The sequence below is a fragment of the Corvus hawaiiensis genome, chromosome 4, assembly GCF_020740725.1.
Source record: "Corvus hawaiiensis isolate bCorHaw1 chromosome 4, bCorHaw1.pri.cur, whole genome shotgun sequence".
Classification (NCBI taxonomy): Eukaryota; Metazoa; Chordata; class Aves; order Passeriformes; family Corvidae; genus Corvus; species Corvus hawaiiensis.
The window spans coordinates 51,525,711-51,542,173 of NC_063216.1; the positions used below are offsets into that span (position 1 = coordinate 51,525,711).

Sequence of the window (16,463 nt, forward strand, 5' to 3'; positions counted from 1 at the left end):
TCTCATATATAAAATGAGATATCTTCTCCTCTGGTCTTTGGCACCTGGGATTCCTGAAGGTCAGTATTGCTAGTAAAAACTGAGGAAAAATACCATGCAGTACTTCAGCCCTTTCCATATACCACTTTTTTTGGTTTTGTTTTGGTTTTTTGTTTGTCTTTTGGGTTTTTTTATCTTTTTCTGGGGAAGAGGAGTGATGGCAGGGCCACTTGAGCACTGCTTGTTTGTATTTATGAATATTCTGGTCACATTACAGGATAGCTGCATGAAAAGGAGAAAATGCTTTTAACCCTTTAGACAAATCTGAATTTGGCACTGATACGCAAAATAGCAAAAAAGTACATAATACTTAAAATGGGCTTGTACAAACAGGATAATGAATTAGGAGGATGTGCTATAGGAGTTCTCCTGCTGTAACAAGACAGGTGAACATGTGCTGTCTAATAGCCAACATTTGCTCCCTCTCAGGGATCTCAGCTTATGAATGTGTTTTGGACCTTTCTGAACAAAGACCTGGTTTCACCTAATTTTTTCATCACATTGTAAAATGATACAGCTTCTTGACTCTAGCCATGTTCAGCATATTCCTAAGCAGAGAAGGCGGAGCCTCCATCAGATACTTCTGTTGTAGTTAAGAGATCAGCATCCTGAATAACTTCTGTTCATTTGAATGCATACTTCCATCTGTTTCATAAACTTCTGACAGCCTATGTAATTACTTTTGCTAGTATGTTTAAATAACCACTATGGCACCAGTATTACGTTTTTTTCTTGAAAAAAAAGAATGACGTGCTCTCTGAACAGAAGCAGCTAAAACACACCATTAGGCTTAAAACTGGAAGAAAAAAATCTGGTTGAAAAAAACCTGGATGACTGAAATGGCAAAGAACGTCGTCTTCCTTTTCTTACCAATCTTGCTTGCTCCTCAGCATATTATTTTCCTGTGACCACTGAAATCCTTTCTTTCCCGAGTTTCTGATTCTGATAGTTCTACTGTCTCCAAAGGGACAGCATTACCTGCACTAACTGTAACAATCCTTTGACTATTTTGTGCAGAACTGAAAAAAACCTGATTATCGAAAGTTTTTTAATCTGCTGAAGTTCCTAGGCCAGATACAAAGTTCCAACACAATGACAGCAGAAGCAGTGGATAAAGATATTCCTGAGCAGTCCTCTTCTCTCCAAGACTGAAATACTGGGGGCATAGGAGTCCAATAAATTTCTCCCCACCCTCCCATGGCTGCAGTGAACAGCTTGTGGTGTGCACTCTCAGAGAACATGATGGATGATGAATCTCTGAGCCAAGGATTATCAAGGCCTTTCATGAAGGAAATCTAAGGGCTAATGTTTCTCCCTTAAATTCAATGTGAGTACTAATGGAGACTAACTCAAACCTAGAGATTCAATGTAAAATGTGATACAACAAGAGAAGAATGTGTTGAAAGAAGATAAACAGCACCTTTGCACGACTTTGTATAAATCTAAGTGTCTGTATCTAATATGTAATAGCTCATCATGAACTATAAACCACTGAACCAAAAAATTAGTCTTTTGTACAGTATTTGCAGTGCCTTTCTGAAGTCCAATTACAAAAGCGCTTCCCCTTCCCAATTAATCTGGGTTGTTACTTCCTTAAAAGTTGAGATACTTTATGCATGGCTTCCCTTTTGTAAAACCATGCTGAATATCTAAGCAGTAAGACACAATGGATTATGCAGCGATATAAATAATGCAGATCTTGAGTGTTAATTGAAGCACAAGGCAACACAGAGTCATGGCCTGAACTTTAAATTGCGACTTGCCAAAGTAATTCTAATTGACCTCAACAGGACTGTGCATGTGAGTTCAACACACTCCTCCTGTGAGTAAACATTAGGAGGTTAGGTTAGGTCCTTATCATTCCAACATGTCTGAAGCAGCTTTTTTTTAGAAATGCTGGTGTTCTCAGCATGATTGTTGAAGAAAACTAAATAAAATATTTCAAAGAAACCTAAAATCTTGCTTAAAAATATTTTTTTTAGTCAGATTATTGTAATATTGAACAAAATTCACACCATTGCAATTTTATTTCATAGGTGCTTAACACACAATACTTTTTTCTCTATTTTTTCTTTGCCTTTTCCCTACAGATATTAAGCCTCAGCCTTTGACTGAGACATGGACGAATGGCTCTTTCTTCAACATTCCCCCTTCCTTGTCTGATTCTATTATGGAAAAACAAAACCGGAAGAATTAAGTATCTCCCAGTTGTGCTTTCCAACAGAAAATTAAAGTATTGCAAACAGATTACTAGGCCACAAGAGGCACATTGTGGGATATATGATGACAGCAGGGCTTTGAAATTCAAATGTAGCTCTTTTTCTTTGAAATCCTGCCATGGGTGTAACTCTCTCAGCATTGCCCTGAAGCTGAAACAGCTGCTTTAGTTTCCTTTTACATGATTTCCTAATCATTCCGTTGGAAGATGAGGGGCTCAATTCTATAATTTAGTAACAAGTGAACAAAAAGGCACACTGTACTTGGTAATTTCCAGAACAGCTTTTGATAACTCAGAATAATAAAAAATCACAAGAATCTTAAGAACTGCACTTTCTGTGATCATGATGCTTCTCAAAGATGTCCTGACAGACTCAGTGTACTGGAGCATCCAATCAACTTGCACTTAAATATTTAATGTGGATAAGACTTCAGCTTTTCTCAGCAGTGAAAGTGACCTTTAATATAAGGCTGAGCTACCCACTTACTAATTTCCTGTGTTCCTTTCTTTTTTTTTTCCCTAATGAGTTTCAGTGGGTAATTTAATTAAAGTCTTTTAATTTTTACTGAATTCCCCTCAAGAAAACTTTGTGTACTGATTCCTCAAGGCCAGTCAGCCAATATATGCTGCCCTTGTATTTGGGAAATTTGGTGGCATCCTGCAGCTGCTTCCAAAAACTCTGTTTCTTAATGTTTTACTGTTATCCTGAAAGAATGCAGAACACATCACTCTTTTCTGGAAAATGTACTTGTCTGTCATTTAAACAGCTTGCCCTACAGCTTTGATAAGGAAGAAGAGCAAGGCAAAGCTGACTCTCATAGCCAGGTGAAAAAGATTTTACTAGTCAGGAGGCCTGAAATAATAGTTAAACTATAAGAACTGCAGGATAAAAATCCCCTCCAAACAAATAAACAAAAAGTGAATGGTGAGTATACAAAAAAACAGCAAAGGAAGATGAGTCCACCAAAAACCCAGAACGGAAAGTGAAGGATAAGTACTGAACTTTGATGACAACACATGCCTTATGATATATTTATTTATAAATATATACTATACAAAATTATATTGATATTTTCCTGTTTTCCTGTCTTACCATTGTTTGATAAGATGATTAATGTCAGTTTACATAACTTATTTACTAATGGAAACTTCTCATTTTAAATCTCAGGCTGGAGATGTCACCTTCCATTTAATTAGGATTCCTGAAACAGGTTATTTGCTAAATATTTCTATTTGTTTCAATATATAGCCTTATTTTGTCCCCCAAAGTTGCATTTTTGCCCCTACAAGTAAGTTTAATCTCTTTTGTATACCAAATACTTCAAATATACCTATTGAGGGTTTTCATTTGCTATCGTTTTCAGTTGCTATTACCTAGATTCTGACTGTAGAGAATCCTTCTCCATGTCCCAAACTGGGTGAATTATAATTCATCAAGAGACTTAAACAACTCCCAAATTTCTGAAAGTAACAGAAGTGACACTGTCATACTTTAAACAGACCAGTATTTTAGAGTACATTGTCTCTCATGAGCCAGTAGGTGAGACTGTCTGGTTTTTTACTGTTTTGTGGAAGAGGAAGGATAAAGGTAGAAGAGCCAAGTGTGACTTTGCAGTACAGGGTATGCTCAGTGCAAACCCAGCTGACAACACACTGCAGTGTCCTCCAGCAAGTTCTTTCCAAGGGAAGTTGTACTATATATAGCAGCTACCTTGTGTCTGTCATACAGCATTGCCAGTCATAACACTGCAGCAATTAAGTGGCTCAATCACCAGTTCAGGGCTGCTTTTCTTACCCATGCACACAGAAGCAGCTGTTCCACTGCCTTAGGGGTTCCTTTTCTTTGACACCTACTTGGCACAAACTGTTTGCCAGGTAGCTGCTGACACATCCAGACAGTTTTTGCTGTTGCAGCTTCTTAGAGCTGAAGCCTGAAAGGCTCAAACATACACTAAGCTGCAAATCCTGCAGTGTACTGCAAATCCTGCAAATCCTACAAGTGCTCTGTATAGCCACACATGTAAGGACTTCACTTTTTAGGTCACATTTAGGATTCCTAGGCAACATTAGAGTTGCAGTGGGGCAGCAAAGGAGATATCCAGCAGACATGACTGCCACAGAAAGACAGTGGTAACAATGGCCCTGTGAGAGGGACCACCCAATCTCCACAAAGATACACAAAGCAGAATGCCAGACAGAATAATCAGGAGCATGGTTACACATTTTAGTTCTCTCAAGCATATTAGAGGCACATTTTGTTGTTTTACTTTTATGAACCACAGTATTTTTATGACATCTTTTATGATTTAGCATTACCTGTCAGGCAAAAACTACACAAATACATGCGTTTCACATCTATTTGGAAAAAAAAAACCACCCTAAGACCCCTCATATTTTCTTACTCATACTCCTGTAAGGTAATTAAGAATCTTACTTGCTATGGGAACACCATTTGCTAACCAGCTTATACTAGGCTTTGGGTTGCCATTAGCTCTGCAGATCAATGTTCCATCTTCTCCAGGAGACAAGACCAAGTTTCTGGGTGCTGTTATCCAGTACGGAGCAGCTGGGTTTAAGAAAAGAAAGACAGCAATTATTTTTCAAAATTACGTACAGAAAATCATAAGCCACAGGCATGGTGATCAGAAGATAATTCAAACAAGGTATGTGTAGATACAGACTTACAGCTATACTGTTACTTTGCATGTACATATATACATATATATGTGATACTCAATTGAGTGGTGGATCATACATTGGCTAAACTGAGCCTCTGGTCACCCACTGCATTAAAATTCTGAGATAAACAACAAGAGGTTCTTTGTTCCCTCTAGGGTTGCCTGCTTTGAATCTAATTTGCCTTTCCTAAAGCAAGCAAAATTTATCTGAGAATGGCATTTGCAGAGACTACAGTGGTCTTTTGATGAATTTCAGAGATATCCATGCTCTTAGTAGTTAGGCTGTTAGGAATGAATTGAAGTTTGATTACACAAAAAGATTTCATGTCAAGGGTGAAATTTAGAAATGGCAAAATCCTTGGTCTCACTCAATTCAATGGATGATTGCAGTGGGGCCAGATGTTTACCTGGGACAGATGAAAACACAGAGATCAAAATGGGTGAAACACTGTCCTCACTAAAAGATATTCACCTATTTCTCCATCCTTTTTTACAGTAAATAACCACAAACAGCATATATTATCACATCTTGCAATTAATTTTCAGATTTTGGATTGATGGACAGATGCAAACAGAAAATTAAACTTCTGTTCTTAGAAAGGAGGTTAAATGTGATCATGAAATTATGCTGATCTACAACAAAATAAATGACTATTTAGCATGCAAAGTAAGCAATACAGCTGATTATTTCAATGACTAATTAACTGTCATTACAGCTTTTTGTTTCATGGTATTCACAGCATACTTACAATTCCTATTTAGACAAACATATTGTAAATGCTTTTAGAACTATAAGGCATCATCTTGGGTAAAAAACATGAAGAAGATAGAAACCCAGAAATATCAGGAGAAGAGAGAAAGGAAGAAAAATATAAGACTGTAAGACAACAATGAAACAGAGGAAAGAAATTATCTGGGTTATATGAATGGAGAGAAGAAAAATGGAGAAAATGAGGAGATACTGAAGAGAGATAAGGAGGAAGATATAGAAACAAGAGAAAGAAGCAGTCTAATGACAGATAATCAAAGGATCTAAAATAAATGTAGTACTTGTGCAAGCTAAGACATTGTTTTACTACTGTTACAGTAAAATCCCAGTTTAGCCTGATGCTTTACAAAGTAATATTAAAAGATGAAAAAGATATTAGAGATAGTAAAGCCCTTCCAGTGTTAGAATTCAGACAGCTGAACGTTTCCTCAGGGTGATTTTTAACTATTATCATTCATCCTTTTAGCTATACTTCATCCTAGAAAGCCTGCTTCATCCCTGCCTTCTGGACTCTTGACAACATTACATTAAGGATAATTTTAGTATTACCTTTTACAGTTACTGAAATGACATGATGAACCGAACCTAATGTATTTCTTGCTATACATTTGTAGTTCCCAGAGTCAGCTTCAGAAACATCTATAATCTTGAGAGTTTTCTTAAAGTTTTCAAAAAACGTTCTGTTGGCTGGCAGTTCCCCACCCTCTTTAATCCAGCGGATTACTGGTGTGGGTCTGGAGAAGTAAAAGCACAGATCAAATTTAGGGACTGAAGAAAAAGAAGATAAGAGTTCAGTACATTAATATTTTTAATATATGTTTTATAAATAATTATTTTAAGAGCCTCTACCCAGATTCTGGGCCCCATCCAACAAATATGAAAAATATGCCAGCATTTGTTTCTAGGAAATGACAAGTCTCACTAACATTGCCAATGGCCATCTGTTCATAGGATTAATCATTACAGAATACATTTGTCTGCTGATTAATCTAAAAAACATGATGGTTAATAAATGAAGACAAGTTTATTTCAAATCACATTGTGCTTCTACTACTAAATTGATGCTCATGATGCTTTTAAAGGTAGCTTCTAGATAATGACAAGTTTATAGCTGTCCTTTGTGTGAGCAATAGCCTAATGCTTCATCAACATCATAAACTTTACAAAAGAGCTGTAAGGACACAGAAATATTTCTTGTGAGAAATCAAGAAAAAAATGTCAGTGCTGAGTCAAGTATAGCTACTTGTCACTGCACCGAGTCTAAATCTTGGCTATGCCCCATGTTGTCCACTGAAGTTGCAAGTTGATGAAACACATGGAGATACACTTTGAAAAATACAAGAAATAGCAATTTGTTTCTTACTGAATAGAATGTCCTCTCTCAAATAGTAATGGCTCTAGGCAAATGTTTCCTTAGCAGTCTAATATCACATATTTTATAACAGACACCTAGCAAGACTGACTTTTAATTATGGGGTCAGTGATTAGGAATAGCTCTTTTGAACAAAATCTGTATTGGCCCTCTGTGGACAAATATTCCCCACTGATTTTTTTTCTTTTAATTACATGACAGATAAAGACACAAAGCCATATAATATATTACACTCTATTTTTTTTCACAGGTTTTATCCAGCCGTTTTACTGGAGTTTGGCTCACCAAATACTTTTATTGCAGGATTGTCAAAAGGCATGTAACTATATTGCAGATGAAAATTATCACTCACAGGGGTGGTTTTGCTAGTGCTGCTGGGGCAGACACCTGAGCAGGCCACAGCTGAGACAGAAAGACTGCACTGATGCTCAGATCAGGCTGTGCCTGAGCGTGCTCTGTGGAGGTCGTGCAAGTGAACACGTCGTGATGCTGTGGTGCATGATTTGCAATTATTGGCTTTCCTCATGGCTACCTGACAGCACTGCATTATATGCCTTTGTGCACTGTAAACATATTTACAGTTCTTGAATTAGGTACTAAAGATTTTCCACTTATATTCTATAAGATAAGATAAATCTATTCTAAGATTTTCCACAATCTATTCTCAGATTTCTTCCTGAGAACGAAACTGATTTAAAGATCAGCCTAATTCACGAAGTTAAACTGCTCTTTAGTAATTTTCTTTTTGCACAATAACCAGCAGAAGCAGACTTGCATTGCATTGAAGAAACAAGCACCAATTAAATTCAATTACAATGAGAAATTAGATGTAAGGACCTGAAGAATTGCTCTAACAATTCCCACCTAGCTGATCTACTAAGTAATTATTAACACATATAAGCAGTCTTCTTGGATTAGAACATCAAATTTTTATGTATTTTTATATAATTCGAGAACCTAATGATTATAAACATAGGAAAACAACAGAGGCTTTATTCCTGACTGCAAGTCTGTGGATGTGTGCCTGAGTTTAATCTATAGCATTTCTTGCCTGTATCCTTTAAAAACAATGGTACAAACCATATCCTGTGCATAGGGTTTGGGGATATGAGAAGGCAGAGGCCATACATGTTCATAGCCAGTTTCAAAGTCTGCTGATGCCCAAGTAAATGATGGAGTTCCTTAAAAAAGCTCTTTCCATTTTACACTTCTGCTTCTTTGAAACACATCAGCTTACACAGCGGTAACATTCTAAACATCTCTGAAATGTTTCCCTCTGTTTCTGTATTTCTATTTAGAAAGAAAAAAAAAAGTCTACAAAGTAACTCACAATCCTGCTGCAATGCACTCCAACAGAAGCACATTTCCTCTGAGTTCCACTTTGGTACTTGTGCTACCTGTTGGTGTTAGAAGAACTGGTGGCCTTTCTGTAACTGGCTTTGCTGGAAGAAGAAAAAGTAAAATAATTAATTTCTAAATTTTATTGTAATACCAATCAAGTGCATACATCCATTCTCACATTTTGGACAGAGATTTTGCTCCACATTGGCCATTTGATTAAAAGTCACTGCGCAGCACAACTACAAAGCCGAACACATTAGTTTTTTGACAGACATAACATATCTGTTAAATGCCACCATTTTGAACACATAGAAGAAAAATGTTATTATTAAAAGACAGGAACAATTGATACAAAGCTTTTACAGAGGCAACTACGCAGTCTTAATCCTAAGTAGTTGCTGTTTCATTTAACAGAACTATAATGGAGAGTAAGAGGCCCCTGGTGTGAGGCACAGTGCAAGACTGAGAGTTACTGAAAATTTCTGGGCTTCCATCAAAACAAAAATAAAGCAATGTTATTTTAATCAGAAATATAAACCAAGGGAATGAAAGGTACAGTCTGCTTTGGAATAGGTTTTAATATTTTCTAGACAATGTGAGGCAGTGTTTCAGAAATTATTTCTTGTATTTTCCTCTTACTATATATTTAACTTTAATTCAAGCTGTTCCTCAGTCTCACAATAAAGAACTGTTGGTTAACCTGTAAGCAATAACAGACAACTATAAATATAAGACTCATTTCTGACATCATACTCTGTTGGCTTTTGAAGTATATGGTATTTCCTGTGCCTTCACGGAATTCAGAATAAGAGTTTTCTGTAATTATAGAGTGTTTTCTGTGACTCCTCTAATGTTCTCTTGTAGCAATTTTAATATACAGAATTAAATTGCCCCGAAGTGCAGTAATAGTCTGAAACATTACAGTAAATCATTCTGTTTGTTAGGGTACAGGATTTACTGATAGATTAGCATAAATACAACACTTTGTTTTAATCCAGTATGTGCTGTGAATTCCTTAATAACCAGTACACAAACAACTGAAAGTTGTTGGGAGAACAGAGCAGTCTAGAGTCAAGAGCACAGCCGACAGTCACAGCAACAACTCATCTATGCAGAGTCGGTGCTGCCAAGGGCTGCTGACTCACTTGGCCAGAGTATGAATGTTCAGAAGAATTACCCATGGTGGTTCTGAGCTAGGAGCCAACCCAACAGCGTTTTCCTCACTAATTGTAGCTAATGTATTGTTTTGTGTTCAGGTACTTATTTCTTGTTTGTTCCTCCTGAATAACATATAATTTTTATACAGAGAAGTAAAATATTCTGTGCCCAGGTTTTATTTTAGATTCACACAAGTTATGGTTTAATATGTGCAAAGCCCCATTTCAGAAGGAAAAAGACAAAAAATGGAATAAATATCAAGTATTTTCTATGTCACAAAATATAAAGTGAAGAGTCTAGAATCAGTGGTGCTCCAAAGTCAGCCTTGCTAAACACACAAACATCTGGGAGGATTTAATTCAGAACGTACAAGAGACCACTCAACATGGATTAATGGAAAGACCAGCTTAAACACCAAACAAACAAAACCCATCCTACCCCTATGAAGTTATTTCTACAGATAGTATTAAAGTGTATGTTTTTATTAATTCCAGTTTCACACTTATGAAATAAGTTAAAAGTTAATGGTACATTCAGTAAGTCATTAAATGTGAAGTAGATCTGTTAAGTGCTTAATTGCTGTTATTTATTATGCAGCACATGATATTGAATAGTCCTAGTGATAATGAACATATCAAACTACTAGGAAAATTGGAGGGAAAATATTAAAAAGGCAACGCAGTATAGAAGCAGTTTCTAAAATCTGCACCAGTGTGAAAGGACTCTTTTATTATATGTGTTTATGTTTTCTATAAACCGTACGTTACAAGAACATTGAAACATTAAATATTCTAAAGGATCACACTGTGCAGTCCCTTTGTTAAGTATGTATTATCACCAGCACTAATTGATATCTTTATTAGAAACTGAAAAGGGAGCAAAAGATTAAGTAGCCATGGAGGTGAAGTTAGTTAACTAAATGCTACTGTGAAACAAGGAGTATCAGTGGGGACCAGTGTAACTCACCACCATAAATATCAGTGTCACTCAAATTAGCAGCTATAGTGTCATTCAATGAATCCACTGAAATAAACAGAATATCATGAAGAAAGCATAAAGAGGGATAAATAAAAGTTCTGGGAATCAAAAGGTGATGACATGGCCACGGGGAGTTAATCAAGTGATTGATTAATTTGTTTCAATAGTTACAATAATCATAATAACTTTATATTGCACTGGAAAAACATCTGAAAACTGTTATTTTTTACACAGTATTTTTTTCTATGTATCAAATCTTAAAAGACATTTTTTCAAAACACAAAGCCTTATAAAGCAAAAAATGATAGCTTTTCAAATCAATTATATATCAAGAAAACTGGAGATTACATTTCAAGTTTATACAGTAATGCAATTTCTTATTCAAAATTAAAATGACAAAATTCCCTAGCATAACACTACTTAACTTTAGCATATAACTTGAGAACTTTGGATAAATACTGTGTAAGTATGTAATTAGATAATGCAATACCTACTTGAAAAGACTTTTACAGATATGGGTTGTTTCTGCTGTATAGTTTGCGTATGATTAAATCTTGCATAGCAGATATAGTCCTCCCGGGTGTCTTCTGGTTGTACATTAGCAAAATAAAGATCTCCATTTAGACCTTGGGAAACTCTTTCACTTTGAGGCAGCCTTTGGAAAGCTAAGGGAAAACAAGAACACGTTTATGTCAATTATAATTGACACACTCTATTATTATGATCTGCAGACTCCACATTCATTAAATTACACTTTTTTGTGGCTTGGTACATATATAGACATTTCTAAGCTTCTTGAGGAGATCCCTTGTCTACCCATTCTTCCCCAGTGGGTTAATCTACAACTTACATTAAGATCTCCAGCTGCTTTTGGCTTCGTGCTTTTGGGTTGTATGTCTGCTTGTTTCCTCTGTTCTACAGAAATGGAAATTCACTGAATTTTAACCTACAGGGAAACTTCACCATCTGTGGTTTTGGTAAGCAATGATCTACTACGTAGAAAAACTGCAAAAAGTCAACTGCATAAAAAACAAACTCACCATTATCCATCCAAAATATGATAGGTGGTGGTAAGCCAACAGGAGGTCTACAGTGCAGTACTAGTGAATCACCTTCGCGAACATGGTTTGGTTCTAGTTTTTCTTTCGTCCACAAAGGCGATCCTATAGAAAGTAATTTTGACACACACACAAACTATGGATTGAAAAAAACTCAAAAATTTAAGGGAAAATGCAAAAAATATTCCAGAGAAATGGAAGAACTACATCCATCAGAATGTTAAGTCCTTCCACGTTTGTTTTATTTTTTTCTCTTTTATGTTTTTTTGGAAGAAAAGTGCAGCAATGATTTAATGAAAGTATAATCAACTGATTCAAATTATTTTGTCTACTCACTAAAGGTTTTGCAACAGTTCTTGCAAAATTTTAACTATACTGAAAAAAAAAAGGTGAGGTGCTAAATTAGAAAAAGGCATAGACCCTCCTGAAGCAGTGTTATACGTGCAGTCTTTAATTAAGATGTGAGAACAGCATATTTTAAGCTGAGAAGCTTGAAAACTAATCTGAGATAAAACTCATAAAAAGCTGTAGAAACAATCTACCACTAATCAAAATTTTTTAGCTTTATCTTCTTCTTAGTCCCAATCTGTTATGTTTTAAAGCTATTACAAAAACTATGGAATACAGACTTCATAAGCAGAATAAAAATTGTTGTCATCAATTATGCCATTGATGTAATCAAATTATCCTTAAAGGCTTAAGGATTTAAAAAATTTATTCTAATAGTACTGTCATACATACAACTCAGTTTTAAATATTAAAGGTTATCCAGAGGTACTGAGAAAAAACTCTGGTTATTAAAATTCTGTAAAAAAAATATTTGAGAGAACATGCAATAGAGTATTATACCTAAGTATTAGAAAATAGGCAATAACTTCTAGCATGGTCACTTGGATGACTGAATTTTTAAGACAGGAAAACAAAAAGGTGAAAAGTTCATAAGCAAATAAGAAAACCAAAGTGTTTCATACTAAATGAACACGAAGAGCTTTACTTACTGGAAGGCCTTATAACAATATTGTTGGAAATGGCTGCTCCTCGTTCATTCCTTGCTGTACACTGGTATACTCCCTCATATGCTTCTGCCTTCCCACCATTCATAATATTTACGACAAGAGTCCCTGAATTTGGTTTCATTGTTACCTGTGCATCTTTATCTATATCAAAATGAGTTCCATTGCGCGTCCAGGAGAAGCTAAAACAACAAAAACAAAAAGAAAAGTTTCTGCTTCAGCTGCTTTTTGTAGATTGTATGGAGAAAAAGAAGAAAAAACTAATTAACAAAGATACATGTTATTTTTTCATTAGCAGATAAGTAAGACTTGTTCCCAAACTAAATTAACTAATAAAGCAATACAGATCTTCTAATATAAGAAATCTGGCAATATTTTAAGGTAAAAGGTTTGGCTGGACTTGTTGACAGCAGCTATTTCAAAGTAAATTATTTTTTTAAAAAATACATTAAAATTTTCTGGGGTTAATCATACATGGAAAAGAACTAATTTCCTTTCTACTAAAAATGATGTGGTAGCATCTGCAAGAACTGGTATTGCTAAAGATGCATTAGCATTTCCATTATATAACCTACTGTTGAAAGGGTTTATAAACTTGTCTTTAAAAACTTGCTCAGGGCTGAAATGTGTCATTTCAGGCCCCAGCAGGAGACCATTTCTTTTAATTGGTTTGGCGATTTTGGAGTTATGCAAGTGAATTAAAGACTATGGTGAGTTTGATTTCTTTTCACTACTCTAATGCAAACAAACATCATTCTCTAACTGAAATGTTATAGTCTGATAGCCTTTATTTAACCTAGGAAATTTATACTGGTGCTACTCAAAACAAGAGATGTTTTGAAAAGTAGTTATTAAAAATGAAGACTAATAGAACTCATAAAAATTGTAAAGAAGCAGAGATTCATAGTCTACAACTTAGACTACCGTAAACACCAATTTCTCACTTATGCTCTGTTCATGGTCAGAAGTATGGTCACAGAGAGCTTGACCAACACCTATGAAGTGCTGAGCACCCACAGGTTCAAATACTGTGAACAGTAGTTTTTGTACTTGTTACATTTCAGCTTCAGAATCTCAAGCACAAACACTCTTTTTGCTGATTAGAATGCTTCCTAAACTATAAATGTAAATGGCACTGGAAAAGCTCAAATTCTAATTGACTCAAATTGTGTACTGACCTTCAGCAGCAGGTGGGCAGGACTGGACATGGTATTTTCACCTTGGGCGTGGGGAGAGAAGAACTGGACCTGCAGCAGTGCTGCACCACACTGCAGTGTTGTTGGGAGGACTAGCATGCTTAGTGAACTAACAGCGAACCTCTTTCTTACAACTTAGCAGGTGAAGCTTCAGAATGTGGGGTTTCTGTTACCAATAACTTTAAGGACGCAAGAAAGTGTAATGTAGCTTCAAATGAGAGGTGGAAAATGTGGTACAAACATTTGAGATACGTGACAGTCAGAGCCTTTGCTGCTCTAGCTATGGGCAGCAGTACATCTACAAACCTTTATGCCAGGTGCTCCACCAATAAGAAGTTACCCTGTTTTAACAAACAATTCACAGTGTGGGCTGAGAAAGTCCACCTTTGACTTCAGAGCTCTGGAGCAGCTCAAGTTCCAATACGCATTTGCAGGTTTTTGGGAGTGATGGACTAACCACACTAACTATTGAGACAAATTATATCTATGTCATATCTTAAAAAATAAGCAAGACTAAGCACAAGCTTTTAAAACTCATTAGAAAATTCTGTACTTAAAGCCTGTCACTTCCTCTGTAGCAGGGGAACAAAGCGAGATTCATGTTTGATGGGGAAGATGAGGATGTACAGCAGAGAGGCCTGGCACATGGCTCAGGTATGTCAGTCTCACAGACAGCACTCTTTTTCTCTCAGGTAATTCCAAGCAAGTGTTCAAGAGAAACATCTGCAGAAGCAACGCAGCTGGCCCAAAGCGGACATCATCTGATCTTCCAGGTCAACACCCAGACTCTTAAAAATGGCACTGGGCCAGCCAAACTAAAATGCTGGTAAACAAAACAGCTCTGTGACACTCCTGTCCTTAATGGAACACCACTAGAAAGGGTGGGAAGTATCCCAGATAATCTCCATCTTCTCCATTCTACATTCTGCTGCCCAGCATGATAATGACCATGATGCCAAGGCAACCAGCAGGAATAGTGCAGAAAAAAACCTGGTTATTTGGAAGAAATACATCTAACAAGCTCTGTATGTGTCTGAATGAGCAGTTTTAGATGGACCTTGCTAGTAAGGTGTAGCGTCACACTGCTAGAGCAGAGAGCTGCACATTTCCATGTTCCTAGTCTCTCAATCAGAAGCAGTTACTAACAATGCCAGAATGTATCATGGCTACGGATGCTGCCAGTTCAGGTACTCAGTACCTTGAAATGAGTAGTTTTCAAATATTTCAAGATGCTGAAAGAGGATCTTAAAATGGACAATGATCAGGAATCTGATCCATTTCTGCCAAAACCAAAACCGAAGGCTATTAAATACACAAGGCTGCTGATCAATAAAGCTGACACACACTGCATAACTTCTGACAAATTGTATTTCAAGATCAGCCTCATAAAAGGGAATGATACACAAAACATTACATTTGAATGTATTAGCATTAGTCTGACTTTATTCAATGTCCATCCTTCTTAAACACTATGCCTAAACCTGGCATGTGATCCAGTTCATAGTACAGCATGCCTCCTAGTGTGTTCCATGGGCATTTACCCATCTGCTCTTGTAATAATCAAGTATTATTTTATTGTTAGAGTTTTGAGAAGAAAAAAAATGCTACAATTGTTTGATGTCTCTAGAAACGTTTAAATGTCAAGTGTGATAAGAATCAAAATTATGCCACTATCTGGTAGCTGTGTAATTTACAGAGGTAAGGATGTGTGCATGTTTCTGCATGTGCAAGCACGTCAGAGACTGAAAATAGTTCATGCCTCAAACACTGATACAAAGTTTTGCTCATTATAAAGAAGCTACAACCAAAGAAGCCTCCCTGAAGACTGGGACTTTGAACTGAAAGTCAAACTGCTGATTAGATAAAGGGAAACCCATTGTTCAGTCATCTCAGGCTGAGGGAAAGGTGTGCATCCACAAAAGGCCAAAGCCACCAGCTGTGCTGAGAATCATCCCTGGCTGAGTTTGGGGTGGGGGGAGAGCCCAGCTCACAGAAGCCAGGTTTACACAGACTCCCCTCAGCCGAGGGGGAAGGAGGAGGTTTTGGGTGTGTGGTGCAACCTCCGGTCAGAGGCACTGAACACCCATCCTCCGTTACACAAACCGGCCCGGCTGTGGAACCCCCAACCCCACAGGCCACATCCATGGGACCTTCTCGTGAGAGACAGCTGAGGGGGAGCCATAACCCCCCTAAAGTGCTCCCCAGAGGCTTTGCACCACCGGATGCAACAGATCCCGAGTCTGCTGTGAGAGACTGCTCCCCTTTCCCCATGGGGGACATGCCTGGGCATTGCCACCTGGCTCGAGGGTACATAAACCCATGGGATTCTATGCTTTTTGGGGGACCTTCACCACCAAGATGACCAGCTGGAGAGGATCAATGGACCATAGTTGGGATCCACGGAATAGTAATATTTCCCTTATTCTGTCCCTGTCACACTCTTTCTGTCCCCCCCAACTATTTTTCTACTTCTTTCTTTCTCTCTCTCTCTATTTGCTATCAAACAAAACCCATATTATTGTCACTGGCATATGGTCTCATTTGCACCTTATTTCAGGCAGAGAAATTTCTAAAGAACCCTAATAATTGGATCTTAGCAGCACATTCATACACATAATCTTGATCTTGTTAAATTGCAGAAGT

General features: G+C 36.9%; 1 protein-coding gene across 42 annotated transcripts in view; it reads right to left on the reverse strand.

Moving 5' to 3' along the window:
• The window catches only part of NRCAM (neuronal cell adhesion molecule), a 149,419-nt gene that overhangs the window by 47,741 nt on the left and 85,215 nt on the right, over window positions 1-16,463 (reverse strand). For 30 of the 42 annotated variants that reach the window (XM_048300107.1, XM_048300114.1, XM_048300105.1 and 27 more), the window contains 7 exons: window positions 12,610-12,806; window positions 11,594-11,716; window positions 11,048-11,218; window positions 10,542-10,598; window positions 8,407-8,518; window positions 6,254-6,438; window positions 4,692-4,823 (listed from right to left, as the gene is read on the reverse strand). In XM_048300107.1, the coding sequence (XP_048156064.1) occupies window positions 4,692-4,823; window positions 6,254-6,438; window positions 8,407-8,518; window positions 10,542-10,598; window positions 11,048-11,218; window positions 11,594-11,716; window positions 12,610-12,806 (977 nt within the window). The remainder of the gene's footprint in view (window positions 1-4,691; window positions 4,824-6,253; window positions 6,439-8,406; window positions 8,519-10,541; window positions 10,599-11,047; window positions 11,219-11,593; window positions 11,717-12,609; window positions 12,807-16,463) is intronic. The other 12 variants (XM_048300110.1, XM_048300108.1, XM_048300096.1 and 9 more) reach the window with 1 other exon arrangement.